This window comes from Rattus norvegicus, chromosome 9, assembly GCF_021556685.1.
Source record: "Rattus norvegicus strain SHRSP/BbbUtx chromosome 9, alternate assembly SHRSP_T2T, whole genome shotgun sequence".
Lineage (NCBI taxonomy): Eukaryota > Metazoa > Chordata > Mammalia > Rodentia > Muridae > Rattus > Rattus norvegicus.
This window is the reverse complement of record NC_141542.1, coordinates 126354430-126374377: the sequence shown is the minus strand read 5'-3', so window position 1 is coordinate 126374377 and position 19948 is coordinate 126354430. Positions and strand designations below refer to the sequence as shown.

Sequence of the window (19948 nt, the reverse complement as noted above, 5' to 3'; positions counted from 1 at the left end):
TGTTGAAATAAAAATTTTACAGATTTTAAAATGTATAATGTGAAATGACTAAACTCAGTACTACAGCTTAAATTTAAGTCTTACTTTACTGAGAACCATTCTTTAGAAGCAGTTAAGTAAGCCTGGAACTTGTGAGCCCCAACTGCACCAGCATTTATGAGGCATGGCGGGCTGAGACTGGAGGGACATGTGTGCACTGACATGCAGGAAGGAGGCTGAGACTGGAGGGACATGTGTGCACTCACATGCAGGAGGCGGGCTGAGACTGGAGGGACATGTGTGCACTCACATGTAGGAGGCGGGCTGAGACTGGAGGGACATGTGTGCACTCACATGCAGGAGGCGGGCTGAGACTGGAGGGACATGTGTGCACTCACATGCAGGAGGGAGGCTGAGACTGGAGGGACATGTGTGCACTCACATGCAGGAGGGAGGCTGAGACTGGAGGGACATGTGTGCACTGACTTGCAGGAGGCAGGGCTGAGACTGGAGGGACATGTGTGCACTGACATGCAGGAGGCAGGGCTGAGACTGGAGGGACATGTGTGCACTCACATGCAGGAGGGAGGCTGAGACTGGAGGGACATGTGTACACTCACATGCAGGAGGCAGGGCTGAGACTGGAGGGACATGTGTGCACTGACATGCAGGAGGCAGGGCGGGCTGAGACTGGAGGGACATGTGTGCACTCACATGCAGGAGGCAGGGCGGGCTGAGACTGGAGGTGTACACTCAGACTCGCATTTGGGGGAGGTACAGGGAGACTGGCCAGGCTTCCTTATACCCACATTTAAGAGGCTGGTTCAACTACATTGTGGGGCTCTCACACCAACAACAGAGTGGACAGTGTTAGCAAGTTACAGATCCACACTGTTTCTCATCTTTGGTGATAGTCACCTGCAGCCTTATAAACCAAACCTTGTATATAACCATTGTCGATTCTTGTTTGGGTATGTTATCCACAGCAAAGCATTGCCTTTTCTTCCGTTTTTGGCAGCCTATCACCTAGTTTGATTGTTTTGTTAACTCAGGTAAGACAGGAGGGCAGAGGAAGTAAAACATGAATAGGCGTGAGATTATCACATCAGCTTCAATTTTTAATCTTTTATTTCTCACCTTAACTTTTAAATGTTTATGAGATTGATGCTTTATATGGCATCTTGCTTAACAATGTATCCTTTGAATATATCCAATATTCATATAGCACTATGTGGATTTCTAGGGTTTCCAAGCCATAGAAAGAATACTTGCTAGAGAGAAAGCAAGCATTTGAACTTACATCATTGATTATTAGTTTGATCTTTAATCAGGGGCTAAGTGTTACTGCTAAATGTCACAATGCAAAAAAGCTTGAAATTGACAGAAGTGTTAAACCAGAGATGAGTGGGTGCTAGAAGCAAGTAACGTCGCTCTGTTTTTGTTTTTAACAGATCATCAGTCTTTCCTATAAGATGGTCATTTGTAATACTTAAATTGGCTTCCTAGAGTTTACTTTCATTGATGAAAGTAGTGATTTATAAATATAACAACTTACTGTACTGTTGTAGAAATTATTTTAATTTCAATCAGGGGCTTCTACCTTACCTTTACCATTCAATTCCCAAATGAAAGACACATAACTTTTATTACTATAATAAGATTTAATTAGCACTAGAGCTGGGCAGACATCTACTGTCTATGCTATTACGTCTCCTTCCCTGCCTATAACCCCACAGTATGACTTGCCATATTCTGTCTCTGCTAGCTCCAATTGGTTAGTGCTCATGGCCATGATTTCAAGATTCTTACCCCATGGCATCTTCTCCTCTTTACAGCTTCCTCTCTCCTCTCTCATGATTTTTCTCTGACCCCAAGCCCATGAACCCCAAACCCTGCTTCTGTCTCCTCTTCCCAGGTTTGACTCTCAACATCTTTATTTAACCAACAGTTTAAAATTAAGGATCAAGGTCATATTGTACATGCAGATTTTCTCATCCTGAGGGGCAACCAGGCCTTGGGGGCCAGTATTTTGCATTACAATACATAGCAAAAGACTAATCCTCAACCCTATACAAATAATTATGTTGTTTGGCACCTACTTATTTGTGTTTATTTAAATGTTTGATTCTCTTTCAGTCCATTCCGGTGATTAATGGAAGACAATTACAGAACCCTCTTATTGTTCAACTTTGTGATCAGTGGGATAATCCTGCTTTAGTTCCAAATGTTAAAATATGTCTCATAAAAGCAAGCAGTTTAAAGGTAAGTTTCAAGCTTCCTTAGATATTTTTCACTGAAAAGTCTGTATTTCAGAGCTGGAGAGACTGCTCAGTGTTAAGAGCAGTTGCTACTGTTGCATAGGACAGTTTCCGTATCAACATGTCAACTTAGAACCATCTGTAACTCCAGTTACAGGGATCTGATGCCCTCTTCTGACCTCTCCATAGGCACATAAGTGGAGCATAGACATACATGCAGACAAAGCACCTGTACATATAAAATAAAAATGAGTTAATCTTTAAGCAAATTTCTGTATTCTAAGACAGTGTAGTTCAGTAGGAAAGTGATTTCTAGCATGCACAAAAATGTGTGTTTGATCTCTAGATCTTCTTCCCCTGTACTCCCTAAAGATGCAGCATTTTCTCCTCATAATAGTATCAAATGTCACATTTTTGTCTTTTTAAAAAAAATGTAATCCCATGTAACCTTCATTTCTGTTTAATATAAATCAAAGAGTCTTTACATTTGATAAAGTGAAGTGTGTAGCTGATAACCAATATAGTGTGGTGCCATCACTGCAGTTAGGATGGCTTCTCTCCTCTTCCAAAGAGCTGCAGGCACATGGGCGGGGCTGATAGACCTAGGCTGGACTGGCTCTAGGGTAATGGTGCTGTGCCCATCATTCTTTGTCGCTGGAGCAGTTAGAGGACTTCGTTGTCTCCATGTCTAGTGGGAGAGCTGGCTGGTCAGATCCAGCAGGGACTTCAGGCTCCTGGTGAAAGGTGGAGGCCTTTTTTGCTCAAGGTAAACCTTGAGAAGGTAAGGTTAAGAAGAGAAGCCCCCCCCCCTTTTTTTTACAATTCATCAGTAGGTTGAAGGGAATTCGTAGCTAACTTGTCGCCAGTTAGTTTCAAGAATGCTCCTGAGATTATGCTCAGATAGTCTAGGGTATCACTCCACAGATGTTTTATAAATGTAGTAGAGTAGTTGATACTGTACAAAACAGACAGACCTTAATTCAGACAGAATCCCAGTCCACAGTTCCCAGGATCTCACAAGTTGATTTCAAAAGTTGATGTACTTAACCAAAATTTTTATATGATATTCATGGTCTATGTCCCTAGTGAGTCCAAAAAAAATCAGGATTTTTTTAGGGCTATCAAGGAAATGTGATCCAAACATCTCTGATTAGAATCAAGATTGCTGACTGGTAACTGGTCAGAGGTAAATTAGCTAGGACACAGGACAGGTTTTTCCAGTTACGCCTTATTTCCCTCCTAATCCCACTGTCTGTCTTGTTGGCCTGCACCTCTGCAAACTGCTCTTTGTGTTCTCTTAAGTAGAGTGCAGAATTAGAATTTAGGAGTCTGGTCTGGTGCCGTGGCTTATAAACTCTCTCTTGAATATTTGTCTCTAAGAAACTTAAGTAGTGATTATTTCTATCTTTAGACTATGGTTGTGGTTCTAGATTCTAGAGAAGCGTCTATTAAAAACCTGCAACTCTTAATCATCACTAGAAAAAGTGTTCACTGACAATCACTTTAAACGTGTGTTATCACCATGATGGCTAGTGTTACAGTAGAAATTTAGGAAGCACATTTGAATCTTACAAATGAAAACACACATGCCTGAGTATAAGACCAGAAAGGTAAAAAGAAAGAATAAGGACAGTCTGTGATACCCATACTTATTATTTCTCTTGTGCTTTCCAGTTATAAACAGACGTCGTTTGACATTCACCTGATATCAATACAATAAATATAGAATTCTGCAACTTGATAACTTTTTGAATGAGTTTTAGAACATGTGATTACGTTTTTTCAACTAATTTTAGATTTGAAATGTTTGTTTTTATAGTTATCTGCATATATAACTTAAAATAAGGACATCTTAGAAACATAGTACTAGACAAGAACTTGATAGATTTCTAGAATTTCCTAATCAACCTTTTTATTTTGTTTTATTTGCAGCTAGTACCTTCAAACCAGCAGCATAAAACAGATGATAAGGGCAGAGCTAATTTGGGGATGTTCACTGTTTTTGCTCCAAGGTAAGAAGTGTAAGTTTTACAGTATTGGTATTACAGAAATTGATTTTTCTTATTAATTTCTGAACTTAAAAGTATAATAACTATGCTTCAGTTTAGTGTTAAACAAGAATTTTAATTCAGAGTATGAGTAAAATTGTTCTCTAAAAATGTTATGCTTTAGTTATAACCAATGTAATTTGAACCTTTTTTTTCCATTTTGTTAGGGGAGAACACACTGTACAGGTTAAAGGTGTCTATAATAAGAGTACTATAGAAGGACCTACAATTAAGTTAATGATTCTTCCAGACCCTGAAAAACCCATTCGTCTGAATGTTAAATATGACAAAGATGCCTCTTTTATAGCAGGGGACATATTTACTGGTAAGTACTAGAGAGTATTACCATAAGTTGTTAATGATAATTTCCCGTACAGTAATATTAGTGGGACAAATTATGTTTGATGTTCAGCATGTTTAGAAAATGCATGTAATTACCTTTAACTGATGAGGAAAATACATAAAACTGAGCAGTCACTCCCTCAGCCTGTTGTTTTGCAGTTCTAATTTTAAAAATAAAAGTTCGTGTATAAACTAGTAGTCAAGTCTAAAGGCACCCACTTTAAATGGGAGCCAAAGACAAGTAAAGCTATGGCAGAAGGATTGCAGCAAATTTGGGGCCAACTTTTGGCTACAAAAAAACAACTTTTGGTTTTGAAAAACAAATAAAAGCTAAATGGTGACTAGTATATAGCTCAGCTCTGTTATATATGCTGTGCCATTGGAACTAGGACAGTTTACCTTAAATAAGGTAGAAATCAGTTGTATCAGGATATATTAAAGTATTTTAGAACATTGACTATCCACAAAACAACTATGCGGATTCTTTGTTTTAGTCACGAATATTACAGTTTTCAGTAAATACAAACTAATGTAGGGTGTGACGGCTGTGTGACTAATCACATATGCTGGCTATTGTGTCAATAGGAAATCAGTATGTCCTTTATTCAAGTAACTTTCTGTAAGTCTTATCATTTTTTGGAGAGATGAATGTCCAAAAGGTTATGGTTACACTGTTTAACAGTAACTGTTACTAATTAAAATATACATAGTCATAGGTTTTATACTTTATACATTTTGTGTTAAATCTGGGGGAAATAAAAACCTTTTTCTTTGATTTTTTTTTTTTTTTTTAAATCTGAGAGGTACTAAATGTTGTCTATATCTGGTATATATTGTGGGGAATGTTACCTCTAATACTTTATTTAGCTACTTCACATCGTTAAATCATAGAGGAAAGTGAAATATTTTGTTTTAGAAGTGTATGTGGCATGTAATACTGTGACCAGTTGGCTAATTCTTAGATACAAGCACATAGTCATGCCATTCTGGATTTGCATGCTAGATTTAATTTACATAATGGCAAACTGAAGCTACAACAAGGAACTATTATTAGTGAAGACAATCTTGTTAGATTTATCTAGAACTTGATGTTCATGCTCAGCCCTAGAAAATTGTCTGTTGTGATTAACAATTACCTGGAGATTATTGGTTAAGTAATAATCTCATTACTTTTTGTTTTAGTCTTAATTTCCTTGCCAGAATATTATCACATAAGTAAATTTTATGTTTACTTGACAGATTTTATGGTTAGTGTGATTTCTGAAGGTGGTGGTGTCATCAAGAATATTAATCCAACACGTATTTCCATGAAAATGTGGAAGCTGTCCAGTGGCATGAGCCGGCCACCAGCAAACGTGAGTAATGGCAAACAAGGGCAGAGGTTAAAACACTATAATGTGTTCAGCCATCAAGGTTGCCTTCAATTCTAATACTAGGGAGGCAGATCTCAGAACAGCCAGGGACACAGAGAGACTTTTCAAACCACACCCCAAAAAAAAAAAATCAAAGAAGTAAAATAATTTAAATATTGTTCATCTATATATCAAAAATTAGCACTTCAACATGTCCTTGGTATTTTAAAAATTGAGATTGTATGTTCTTTGACTATTTAACTTTTGTTTGCGCATGTTATAAGCATGAACTCCGTACATGTAAGTGCACAGATAAATACTTCCATGCATGCCCATGCTTGGACATGCAGATGCTGAAGGATGGACGGGTTCAGGTGTCTGCCTTCGTTCTTTTATGTTAGTGCTGGGATTTGAACTCAGGTCCTCATGCTTGCATAGCAAGCTCTCTTACACAGTGAGGCATGTTTCTAGCCTGGTGTTTTCAAACTGTTCAGTAATGATAGTATTTCTAACTGCATATCTCAGTACAGAAATATTTCAGGTACTCAATAGTCACTTGCAGCCATTGGCTCCCATAAAGTACAGTATGAGATAAATCTCAAAGTGGAAACAAATCCTAGAATTTGTCAGAGCACACAATTTAATAATTCACTTCAGTGTTACTGGTTCATTTAAATAATCTGTTTTAAAAAGCTAGCTTGTTTAACATACTAAAGATTACCAGCTGGTCAATGGGAATCTTTTACTAATTTAGGACTAGCAGTCCAGTGGTACTATAAGTGTATAAATCCAAATGCAGTCAGTTCATTTATTCACCTGTACACATTTTCATCCTGAATTCACTCTAGTAACAGTTGTTTCCTCCCTCTTTTCTTCCCCTTTGTAGGCAGAAATCTTTAGTTGTAATAAAATAAAAGATAACGACAAGGAAGATGGCTGCTTCTATTTCAGGTACCACTTAAATAATTTCATGTATGTTTAGTGAATTTGCACTGTTGCCTAAGGAAAAGTAGTTTATGGTCAAGAAAAAAATGTTGACTTTATTTCTTAACACTTTCTTTCAGAAGCTATTTGGAGAAACGGATGTTTGCATTTTTGCTGTTGCTTTTTTTTTTTTTTTTTTTTTTTTTTTTTGATTTTGATATTGCTCTGTAACAATGGTTTTGAGGAAAATGGTTGTTATAAACATTAGAACCGAGAAAAATCTCTGGAAAGCATTTCCTTATGGTGTCAGAGCACTCAGTTTTTGTTTCTTTAATCATTTATTTAAGTGTGTTGTATGAGTGTGTGTGCAGATGCTCCTAGAGGCCAGAGGCCAGAGGTGGGCATCAGGTGTTTTCTCCTTTGCACTCCGTTGAGACAGGACCTCAGTGAACCTGCAACTTGCCAGCCATGACCAGTGGTGGGGTTGCAAGCGTGTATCCCCATACCCACTTTTGTATCTGGGTGCTTGTATCCGAACTCAGTCCTCATGCTTGTTCAGTGAACACGGTGTGTACTCTGGCTGGGCTTGAGTTTTCAAGCTTCCAGATTTTAGGTTCCCTAGTTCTAGGGTGTCATGTGTAAAGGGCTGTTTTCCTCCTGGGTACCTCCCAGCCCCCAAGCTCCTGAAATAACCACTATGAGATTCAAAATGTATATGCAAACATTTGGTAACACGCTCTGGCAGTTCTCCAACTAGCTCATAAATTGGTATCCCTTTATTCTATTCTAAGTTTCGTCATGTGGCTGGTTACCTCCGCCCAGCTCCCATGCATGTGCCTTTCCTCCATTCCCCAACCAGTCTCCTGCCCTACCTCCATCCTGAATGCTTTTTACCTCTCAGACGTCTCACCTTCTATTTCCTGCCTCACCTATAGGCCAGTCAGCTTTAATTGACAGTGCTGCATCCACATGGGACACAGGATAATTTCTCTACAGTCATGTAACACCATGATCTCTGTTAGATATCATATTCATTGTGAGGCTAGTGCCTGCACTCTTCCTGATCTCTTGAACAGAAGTTCTAGATTTTTATGTACTCAGATGTGTTGAATCTCTCTTTTATCATTAATCATCTTTAAGAATTCTTTAGATTTGGATTATAAAAACATTCTCCTATATTATAATGTAGGCAATCCCTATGGCTAGCTGGTTTGATGATTCACTAGTAGGAGGACCCACTGCACTTATGTAATTTCACTCACTGCCATAAATCAGTATAGCAAAGGGCACAGAGCAATATCTGCAGAGAAAAAACTGACATGGTAATATCCAATAGAAAGCAGTTAGAGGCTTCAAGGTGCCTCTCCTGGTGGATCTCATAGTGTGTGCTTTAGATAAGTGCAAAATAACTCTCATGAATGTAAGCTCACAGACAGGGCACGCATTGTGAATGGTCTATCTGAATAGACTTCAGATCTGCTGTTAACTCTCTTTATAATTATACCTGAAATTGATTCTGCTTTGGTATTTTGGGTTGATTTTCTTTGACGGGGAAAAGGGAGGGTGAGGAGAGAAAGGGAATATTAATATTCTTCAGTGCTGGCTGTGTTATACATCATAAATCCAGAGGTTGGGGAGATGACTCAGTGGTTAAGAGTAATGGTTGCTTTTCTAGAGGTCCTGGGTTCAATCCCCAGGACCCACATGGTAGATCATAACTGTCTATCACTATAGTCCCGTGATACACAAACATACGTGTAGACAAAATACCCATATACATAAAATAAATAACCCTTTAAAAAATAAAAGTAAATGATGAATCCACTCATGTATGTCCGTCTGTTTCTGGACCACATTGCTTTATTGGCCAATTTGCCTATATTATGACAATGCTACAACTTTTAGAAGTCTAATATCTATTGTTCTCCTGCAATTCTTGGCCTTTTGTTTTACCATATATATTTTAAAAATAATACAGCAGGTTCTAATATCAAAGCTCAAATGGTAAAATTGATAAGAATTTTGTATGGAAATGTGAGAGAATTTGGAAGTATCTTCCAATCTCATTTCATGGTGTATATACTTGTATTCTTTTCAAGTCTTGCACATCTTTCCCTGAATTCCTAAACACTTAGGCTGTTGTTGTTGTTCTTACAGTATTATTAAGCAGTTTATGTTCTGTTTACCATGGTTATAGAAAACTGGTTGGTTTGTGTCTGTTGACTTTGTATTAAATATCTTTACTCAGTCATAGATTGTTAGCTTTCTGTTTCAGATGTCCACACACTGTGCCCTTTCTCTTCCTGTGGGAACTGTGTGTTGGTTTTTGTTTATTGTTGGTTGTTGGTTGCTAACCCACTAGGGCTTCTCCGTGTCTTTGACGATAGTGTCATTTAATGTCACTCTCGACCTAATAGGGAAGGTTTGACCACTTTTTTGGGTAGGTATCTTTTAGCAAACTCTTCGTTTCTGGAGGCTGGGGAGATGCGGCAGTTGGTAAAGTATCTGCCATGCAAGCATGGTGGCCGGAGTTCTTCTTAGGGTTTCCGGCTAACAACTCATGCTACCATCTCACTCCTGGCACTGGGAATTTTCTTTTCTCTCTGTGCAGCCATGGCTGTCTGGGAACTCCCCTGTAAACCAGGCTGGTCTCAAACTCACAAAGATCCACCTGCCTTTGCCTCCTGTGAGCCACCAAACCCAGCTTGGTATTGAAATACTTGGTTACCCATCTCTTCTTAGATTATCTACATATGATTTTTCCATAGTACCTGATATAAATTAGTATTTAAAAATACTCATACGCGCGCGCTCGTGTGTGTGTGTGTGTGTGTGTGTGTGTGTGTGTGTGTGTGTGTGTAATTAAAATAGTTACTAGTTACTTTTTTTTTTTTTTTTTTTGCTTTGATTAAATAACATGGCCAGAAACCAAAGAGTTCATTTGGGTGTAAGGTTCCAGGTGCATGAGTCCCTGGTGGGGAGTTTTGGCAGCAAATGCATAGCAATAAGCATACAGGCAGACACAGGGCTTTGATGGATGAAAAACTGAGAGTGAAGTGGTGTGGCCATTTAAATTCTCAAGCCCAGCTCTAGTGACTGACTTCCTCCAATAAGGCTGATCCTCTTAAACAATCCCAGTGCCACCAGTTGGGATCAGGTGTTAACTGAACCTATGAGGAATGCCAGTAAGTTTCTTTACGTTTTAGTTTTGTTCGCCTCTTCCTCCACTCTCCCTCATTCCTGTCCACACAGCTTTTCCTCACTGAAGCCATTCATTCCACTTGTGTTCTCCTGTGGCCTATCTTCAGGCCTCCCTTACCCACGTGCCCCCTTTCTAGATTCCTGCTCTTCCTTTATACATATATATTCCAAGGTTAAACACATATATATAAAAATTCAGACTGCAATCCACATGTGACATAATGTGGAATATTTATCTCTCTGGGTCTGGGTTACCTTCGTAAATACCTTTAATATACCTTCCAGCTATACCTATTCCTAGCACATTTAATTGTTTTATAGCTGAATAAAATTCCATTGTCTGTCTGTGTGACGTTTTCCATTACTGTGCAATCTTTTTTCCCCCTTTGAGACAGGGTTTCTCTTGTTTAGCCCTCGTTGTCCTAGATCTCAGTCTATAGAGCAGATTTATCCTCAGACTCAGAGCCACCGTCCTCTGCCTCTTGAATGTGGGAAGGCATGTGCCACCACTTCCAGCTGCACAGTACTCTGTTGGACATCTAGACTGGTTCAGTGTCCTCGCTGTTATGATTGCAGCAGCAGTGAACATGGTTGTACAGTTATTTCTCTGGTCCTCTGCCCTGTGCATAATCAGTCTGTTGATGGGCTTTCTATCGGGCTTTTTATTTTGACTTAGTTTTTCATATCCAGAATCATTTCAGTTTGTTCTGAATTCTGTTTTTAGATCCTGAATCCAGTTCCTTATCTCATTCAGCTGTCTGTGTGCACTCTTCTGGAGTGCTTTGAAGACTTCTTTGCGATGTTTGAAAGTATTTATAATCATGCTCTTGAGTCCTCAGTCTTCTCAGTTGTCTCATTTGGACCTCTTACTGTGGAATTGATCATCTTTAGAGAGTGCATATTATCTTGGTGTTGTATGTTACTTGTGTGTCTTTATTGGGACTTGTACATCTGGAGTTGGTTTTCTTTTATTCAAGTAACCTTTTTTCTCAGTGGAGGATGGTCTAGCTTCTTCTGCTCTGTGGGATGCTGTGGTTTCTCTCCCTCCTGGTCTTCTCCTTTGTATTATTTTGTTCAGAAGTGAAGGAAAACTGTTAAACTCTGCAGGTCAATCAGATTTAGCTTCCTTTGTGCTTCCTTTGTGTGCTGGCAGAATGCTGTGTTGCACCCTGCACTCCATTCTAACTTGACCCTGTTTAGGTCTCTCTCCTTTCTACTTAGTGTCTGGGGTACCTTGTGAGCCTATCCCAGTAGGTCTATGCCCTTGCTTGCAGCATGGTGCCCCTGCCCCTCCTGGTCTCCCTATCCAACTTTGTTTCACCGGTGGCTTTTGGTTAGCATACCCTGTGGTCCTATGTCCTTTTGCTCACCCTGGGTTCCTACTTGCTCAACCATTGCCTCATATCTTGAGCCCAGCAGGCTTATATGTACCCAAATTCTGGCACACTCTACTCTACATACCCTCTACTATGTTCCTGGGGTGTATGTGTGTGTGCACGCGAGTGTGTGAGTGACCCAGTCCTGCCTTCAATTCTGGATAACCCTTGCCTCAGTCTCTAGCAAACAAGGCCTACAGGTGTGCACCACTTCCTCTGTGTTCTTGGGGGGTTTTGTTTGTGTTTTCAAAGTCCTGTTCTCTGTTAGTTTGTAAATCTTACTCGTTATCAGCTTGCATGTACAGAGTTCCTCACATTCCTAGGGTGTCTCTTGTCTCTGCTCATTTTCTGTCTAGCTCCTTTGCTTCTTCATGTGCTTCTTTTTTTATATTGTCATTTTATTTAGCTTTTAGGTGCTAATATCTATGGAGATGCTCGCCTGTTGAGGATAACAGTCCTTGCCCAGAGAAGGTTTACGTTTGCTTCTCTTGTCAGAGATAAAGATAATAGTTCAGAGGTGGATTGCATTTCCCTTGGGAATCCATCTTCTTAGTTTAGCTGTGTTTTAGAATTGGCTCCCAGAAGTAATGCAGTCTTACAGTGAGACCCAGGCCTCAGGGTTCCTGTCCTACTTTGTTAACCTTTTTAGCTGTTACCTTGTAAACATCTGTAAGCAATTTTTTAGCATAACTTTTCTGGGAAGGCGGGTTTTGTTGTTGTTTTGTTTTGTGGTCTCTTTTCCAATTGGAAGCACTACTACTTAATTTTTGCTATAACTTTCATATTTCATTATGGTTAAGTATGGTTCAAATAGACTAAGTGCATCTTATTAGCACTGTTTTTTTTTTACTGGTTATTAAATCATAATAAACAGCTTGATTATGTAAAGTCAGAAAATAATAATGCCTGAAAAGAAAGTCACGTGGAAGGACTATAAGATGGCCTATAACTTTGAAATTATAAAACTGTTAGTTGGGAATTGATAATATAGAAGTGAAACAAAATCCAAAGTACACATAATTTTTTATGTTTTTTGTGTTTACTTTTATATCTTTATATTACTGTTATTTCTACTTTTGCTATGTCTAGAGCCTTAGTTGTGGGTCTTGTGTAAACAAATGCAGAGGTAAGAGGGCCCTAGGAGTAAACATATATAAAATACTGGGTTAAACATATATAAAATACTGGCTTGGAGCAGTGGCTCAGCAGTTGAGAGTATCTACTGCTCTTTTAGGGGACACGAGTCTGGGTCCTAGCACTACCATCTGTAACCCCAGACCCAGCGCTCGGGACCTAACACCTAATGACTTCTGGTGCACACACGTAGTATGTATATACAAACATGAAGGCAGAACCACTCATAGAATAATTAAATCTAAAATAAATATTAAATGAGTGAAAGTGTGTGCAGTGTCAATAATTCTCTTATTCCTTTGCTTGTTATGAAAGGAAACAAATATCAATTCTTTGCATTCATTGACTCTGTTAAAAAGCACTGCTCTTGGGGCTGGGGATTTAGCTCAGTGGTAGAGCGCTTACCTAGGAAGCACAAGGCCCTGGGTTCGGTCCCCAGCTCCGAAAAAAAGAACCAAAAAAAAAAAAAAAAAAAAAAACACTGCTCTTACCTCTTTGTTTTAGGGAGAAAACCATTCCTTGCAAGGTGGGGGCGTACTGTATTCAGTTTGATTTCATGATCGATAAAACTAATATGCTCAGCAGTGAACAGGTCAGTATATTTAATTTTATGCTCCATGATATTTGCTCATTCTATAAATGAAGTATTTGTTTTTAAGGTAAATTAGTTATTAGATGCAAAAGTCACTTCCCTAGTCATGGGAGGCATTTGATGAACCCCTGTGGGTTCCTGAAATCAGGGACAGTACCAGGCTTTCTCCTGTGGATTTGTCTGATCAAGCTTAATAAGGTAGACATGAGATTAGCAACAATAATAAAATCAAAATATTATAGTGACATATAGAAATAAGTTATGAAATTTTATAATGTATTTCCAGAATTTTCCATTTAATATTTTTAGACCAGTGATTGATGATAGATAACTGATCCATTACAAATAAAATGCAGTTAAGCACAGCTTTTGCAATATAATTTTCAGAAAAATTAGGATAAAATAAACTTAAATTGTTTTAAAAAATTAATGGACATTTTTGAGGATAACTTTTTATTTAATATATGCTGTTCTTTTTTTTTCTTTTCCTCTGAAGTAGTAAAGTACTCATAGAAGGGAATTGTTAATACAAATGTTGCTTTTTTTTTTTTAAGGTTATAGTTGATGTTCTGCCTAATCAGCCTATGAAGTTGGTTCCTGATACCCAGCCAGCTACCCCAGCCGTTTCTAATGTTCGCTCAATTGCCAGCAGGACCTTGGTCAAAGACCTACGCCTCAGTATTACAGTAATGTCTATGCCTTCCTCAAACACCACAGATCTGGTTTAATAAGAGTAATTGTTTTGACATTCAGGTTCAGAATGGCTACAGAGTAATATTGATCATTCAGTTTAAACATACAGAAAAAAATATCTGTAAACATTTTCGCTTTGAGATATCAATGAATGGAGAATTTGCCTTGTTTTGGATTTATCTATCATGTTCTCATTTGTCCTCTAACCAGTTTTGCTAATTGGTTCTTTTCCGTTGTGTATTTTAAGGATAATTATGGTAATCATACTGGAATGGATCTGGTTGGCACTGTAGTAGCAACCATTAAAGGCTTTAATGAGGAGGACACTGATACCCCACTCTTTATCGGGAAGGTTAGGACGCTTGAGTTTCCCTTTGTGAATGGTTCTGCTGAAATCACGGTAAGTTTTTAGATCTTTTCCAACATCCGTAATACACCTGTCTCTGTATACAGATAGAAAGATGTTCTGATGATCTGTACCTGGTGCAATAAGTTTAAAAATCTGGTGAAGTATCTGTGATTTTGCTATTACAGATTGGACCCAGAGCCACCTTTACTCAGCTCTCACCCAGGTGGGATGGCCTAGCTTTCTCCTACTCTGTAATGTTTTGCTGCAAAGTTACTGTCATTATACAGACAGACAACAAGATACAGGCTATAAATTGTTAACCTATCATTGTTATTTTTCTAAAATGAAAATAGTTTTTAAAATGTACTCTAAAAAGACCTCTATGAGCCATTGTTATATTGTTAACCATACAGAAAGAGAAGTGACTGGCCCTCTGGTGCAGACTCACCTGAAATTACAGTATACACACTAGCACAGCACAGTGCTTTTACTGTAGGATACTGTAGGATGCTATAGGATGGAGACTATGAAGTTTTGAGGTTACGGAACTTCTCTTTTTAACACTATAGGACATAGCTTTTGCAAGAACTTTTATTTAGCTTATTGTGATACATTTCTTTCTTAAATAAAAGCCTGTATCATTAATAAAGTGACTACACTTATTTTCATCAGTCCTTGGTACAAATTTATTTCCTTTCCAAAAAAATTTTTTTTAATCAGAAATATTTCAGTTTTCTTCAGAGTTTGTTTTTAGGATAGTTGGTGTGTAGATAGAGAAGTAGATATTACGGATTTACTGATCGACTTCCCAGATTACTAGAAAGAGAAGTCCTTGGCCATAAAACAATACACATATTTTAAATGCTTTATCATTATTGTATTTTTCAATTTATGTTTCTACTAAAATTGTGTAATCTTTCGGTAGAAACTGTGTAATGTTTTCCAGGATGACCTTAAACTTCCTGTCGTCCTGCATCCTGGGATCATCATACCAAGTGCTTCTTACATGCATCATTGGATATGAACGTTTTTACAGATTCTAGTCAGATTTACAATTTAACTTAATTTTTGGTGGCATAGGCTTGTGTCTCTGGCCCAGTGTCAGTGTGCTGAGGCAAGAGGGTTGGGTTTGTCTGATACAGATTAAGGTTCAAGACATCCTTGGGCTTGATTCTCTATCAAAATTAGGATTCTTTATCAAAATTAAGTTTTAAATGAGCTGGGAATAGCCGGGGTTGTAGCTCATTGTTAGAGCACTCAAGTGTGAGGCCCTAGCTTTGGTCCTGAGCAGTGAGCAGATTGGACAGTGTTAGTTTTAAGTATTTGTTTTCTTCATAGATTATTTATTTATTTATGTTACATTGTTAGCACATGTATTCACAATGCTCCAGTTTTGTTTTCTTTTGTTTTTTTAAATTTTTGACTGAAGAGATGGCTAAGCAGTTAAGAGTACTTCTTACTACTGGTCCTCCAGAGGACCAAGGCTCAATTCCCAGGTCACAACTACCTAAACTCCAATTCCAAGGGATCCAATGCCTCTGTTGTCTTTAGGAGCTTCACTCCAGTGCACATAGCCACATGGAGGCACACACACCTACGTATACATAATTTAATATAATTTAACATTATTTCTTAAATCTTTAAACAGACAAAAAGTCTTATTTTGATCCTTTTTCCGATTCATTGATTTTTTTTAGAATCTTTATTGAATAGTTGTAAATACCAATAGTACTTTTTCTTTTTTTCTTTTTTTTTTTCTGTTGTTGTTGTTGTCCCTCATCCTTGTATGTAACCCATTTTAAATATTACATTGTTTTAGTACTTCAGTATTGTAATCTGGGAGTCTTCCATATGTATCTGTATATCCTAAAGACTTGTTGATCTATTGGACAGTGAATAACCAAATGGTTTCATTAACTGAAATGTTAACATTTAAAAGTGTGTAGTTTTTATATAAAGATCTACAGCTGTAATTTGGAGAAGCTTAAAGAGTTGGCATCACCTTGAAGAACTCTTTTAGGGTAGCCCTTGTGGTGCTTGAGTAGAGGCCGCTCCTTTCAGCCTGTCCACCATATCACCTCTGACTCTCTTCATATTGAGGGCTTGCCATTTGCCCCTGTTGTCAACTCTTCGTAGTTGTTTTTTTTATAGTAGAAAATAAGATAAGTTTCTCCTACACAATGATAAAATGAGGTAATAACAGTCCCTCACCTGTTTCTTAGAGGAGGTAAGCTGGTTTAACATGCAAACGGGGACTGTGTTGGAAGAGTAGTTAGCTCCTTTTTCTGAACTTGAGCCTCCCTCTCCCTCCCCCTCCCCTGTATGCATTTAAAATGGCTCTGCCTAAAGTTTAATCAGAACTGTAGTTATTTCCCAGCAGCTGCATACAACCTCAACTTGTTGTGTATGAATTCCCCCTGACCACCAGAGGTTCTTCCTGTTCCACTGAATAAACAAGAGAGCCTTGTCTGGCTTGGCTTCCACATGTCATTGCTAAATGATCGAGAGAAAGGGCGACAGTTCATACTTATGTCTCAGGTGCTATTTGTCTCTTGGTGGCTGAGTGCTAGGAGCTGAGCACTGAGTCGTCATCCTTTACTGCTGAGCCAGCATTTTCAAGAATGTGTATGAAACACCAACCAGAATGCAGCTGGTATCTGTGTGTAAGGTTCTACCTAGGCTTTGTTCTTTGTCATAGTCTGACATTGTGATGTATCAGGGTCATAGGTTGTATCATTTTATAGTCTGTATTATTTGCCTACATGATTTGAAATCTTCTAAAAAACAGTCTCATTTTCATTCCGATATGCACAGGTCCATCTCATGGCAAATTCATTTTCATACAGTTTATTTAACTATTACATATTAAGATCTATAATGAGGATGTAATAAACAGAATTAAAAGAAGTAACTGTTGATGATTTTTGGCAATCTAGTATAAAAATGAAGAAAATTAATGCCTCGAATTTAAAAGAATAAATGGCCATTAAAAACAAAAAGCATTAATTTGGTGATGCTTAAAGAGCAGCTAGTTAAAGCAATAATTATTAGGGTAAAATGCTGATCCTCACCAGGGGAATTGGTATTTTTATACATTGTTAATGGAAAGATAAACTGATAGAGCCTCTTCTCCCTTTTTAAGGGACATTTGATATCTAGTAAAATAAGCTTTTAATTAGCCATATTTCTCATTATCCTAGAAAACTAATTTTCAAGGAAACAATTAGTGATATACTTGTTTCCTATTTCTCAATTGTTAAAATTTCAAGCTAAGTGTTTGGCACTCAAAGACATCACTATAGTGTGGTTTATCAGTATAAATCGGTAACATTTCATGAATTGTCATCAACAAATCAAGTGTAACCAAGGTTAAACTGATGTTACTTTTTTAGTAGAAAGGTTTTATATATACTTACATTCCTGAATAAATCAATTTAGGATTTTTTGGTTTTTCTTTTTTTATTGTATTATATTGTGTTCTTCAGAACTGAAAATATATTTGAATTAAAATATCTGTAATTGCATCAGTTGCTAATTATATGCTTTGGCCGTGAGCTCAGGTATATTTTTGTGAAATGAAGAAAAAAATAAAAGTTTAAAAACAGGTCTTTATTATTATCAGGGCCTCTTGTTCTGTCCCCTGGGACTGGCCTCCCATGGTGACAGCTGTAACTTAAACCCAGCTTTGTGCTCTGAGAATTTCTTTGTGAATGTTTTTTTTTAACTTTTACTTCATTAGCGAGTTTTATGCTGCTTCAGCCTGAAGGTTTGAATCAAAATAATTTTGCAAGTTGAGGTAGAAATAGCCATTGATAAAGATAGGGTGATGGGAAATTCAACACTTCCTTATAATTTTCCATTGTATGTAGTTTTTGCTAAGTTGTACTCATTACATCATTTGGGTCTCCAACTAATGTCTTGCATGGTTGTTTTGATGGTTTAGTAAATCTGAAGAGTCAGCAGTGTTTCTCGTGGACAATTTTACTGCTTGTTTGGTAGCCGTATGACAACATGTGTAACATTGGGATGTCTCTTTTTTTTTTAAATCTTATTTTTCTCATTCCTTTTTTACTTACACAGACTCTAGTGCTGGCAGAAAATAGTCCTGGAAGGGATAGTACTGAATATTTTATTATCTTTGAGCCTCGGCTGTCAACTTTATCATCAACATTAGAATCCTATAGCCTGCCATTTATGTTTTACAATGGTAAGCCTTCAGGAGACTAGATTGTTCTACTCTGCTATTAGTGGTTCTGTAGATGACCTTGCAATGCTTTTCATGTGCATCATGTCATGGCATGTAACATAGGAAAGCCACTTTATAAGCTGTTTAAATCACATGGAAATATTTTCCAGATGTTAAAAAGCAGCAACAAATGGCAGCGCTTACGAAGGAAAAGGATGAGCTATCTAAGTCCATCACTATGTACAGAAGTCTCTTTGATGCCAACAAGCAGCTTCTGGATGAAATGAAATGTAAGTCACCTTGTACTCAAAGGTAATGCAGCGGCAGGCTGTGAGGAGCAGTGAGACAAAGGTGGAGACCACCTGACTGCTTTCTTGAAATAGAAGTGAAGTGGGGTTGGGGATTTAGCTCAGTGGTAGGGTGCTTGCCTAGCAAGCGCAAGGCCCTGGGTTCAGTCCTCAGCTCCGGAAAAAAAAAAAAAAGAAGTGAAGTGGTTAGAACAGCTTGTTACTGGTTGTGTGGAAGCTTTAACACAAAGTTCTCCTTACTTAAGCTTGTAGCAGACTTACAGATTATAAAAGTTGCGACTTTTCCTCTAGAAGTGTGGACCTGTGGAGAATTTAAGGCTTTTGATAATATTGATTGCTAACTCATCTGGTTCCAGCTTCTGGCAAAAGATATCACTGTGGAGGGATGATAGGTAATTTAAGTTTTAGTTTTAATGATGAGAACTCTGTGTTTTATATATCACAGTAGCATGTGGGTCTACAAGTACTAAAAATAAAGTATTTACTCTTCAGTTAGTCCAGAACATGTTTGCCATCTTTTAAATGATTTTCATATGCAATTAAAATAAGTTGTGCTGTTACCTGTTTTTCATTTTTCAGTTGTTTTTTGTTGTTATTGTTTTTTCTTTTTTCTTTTTTTTTTTAGATTTATTTATTTTATATATGTGACTATACTGTCACTGTCACACCAGAAGAGGGCATCAGATCTCATTACAGATGGTTGTGAGGCATCATATGGTTGCTGGGAATTGAACTCAGGACCTCTGGAAGATCAGTCAGTGCTCCTAACTGCTGAGCCATCGCTCCAGCCCCCAAATGTTTTTTACTGAGTTTTAACTTGTTTTAGTTTTATACTTTGTTTTTCTTCTCAAGAAAGGGTGGCCCTGGCTATCCTGGAACTTATTCTGTAGACCAGGCTGGCCTCCCACTCAGATCTGCCTGCCCCTGTTCTAGGGTGCTGCTAGGATTGAAGGCATCTGCTGCCATCACACAGCAAAATGTTCATTCCATTGTGTGCGTTTAGGCATTTTGCCTGCTTATATGTCTTTACTAGGTGTCCACGGAGGCTAGAAGAGGATGTCCCACCCCATGCCCATTGTACAGGCAGTTGTGAGCTGTCCTGTGAGTACTGGGAATTGAGCCCAGGTCCTCTGTAAGAGAAGTCAGTGCTCTTAGCTACTGGACCATCCCTCCATCTTAGTTTTATGGCTTGGTAGTTTAGTTACA

General features: G+C 38.1%; 1 protein-coding gene across 5 annotated transcripts in view; it reads left to right on the top strand.

Moving 5' to 3' along the window:
• Nucleotides 1-19948, top strand: part of Smchd1 (structural maintenance of chromosomes flexible hinge domain containing 1) — a 148414-nt gene that overhangs the window by 104869 nt on the left and 23597 nt on the right. For 3 of the 5 annotated variants that reach the window (XR_015628698.1, XR_015628696.1, XR_015628697.1), the window contains exons 30-38: nucleotides 2116-2241; nucleotides 4170-4249; nucleotides 4453-4610; nucleotides 5867-5982; nucleotides 6866-6930; nucleotides 13119-13206; nucleotides 13761-13892; nucleotides 14147-14299; nucleotides 18605-18724. Coding sequence is in view for 1 of the 5 variants with exons in the window: in NM_001447330.1 (NP_001434259.1) it covers nucleotides 2116-2241; nucleotides 4170-4249; nucleotides 4453-4610; nucleotides 5867-5982; nucleotides 6866-6930; nucleotides 13119-13206; nucleotides 13761-13892; nucleotides 14147-14299; nucleotides 18329-18455; nucleotides 18605-18724 (1165 nt within the window). In the remaining 4 variants the exon portion in view is untranslated. 5 annotated transcript variants of the gene reach the window in all.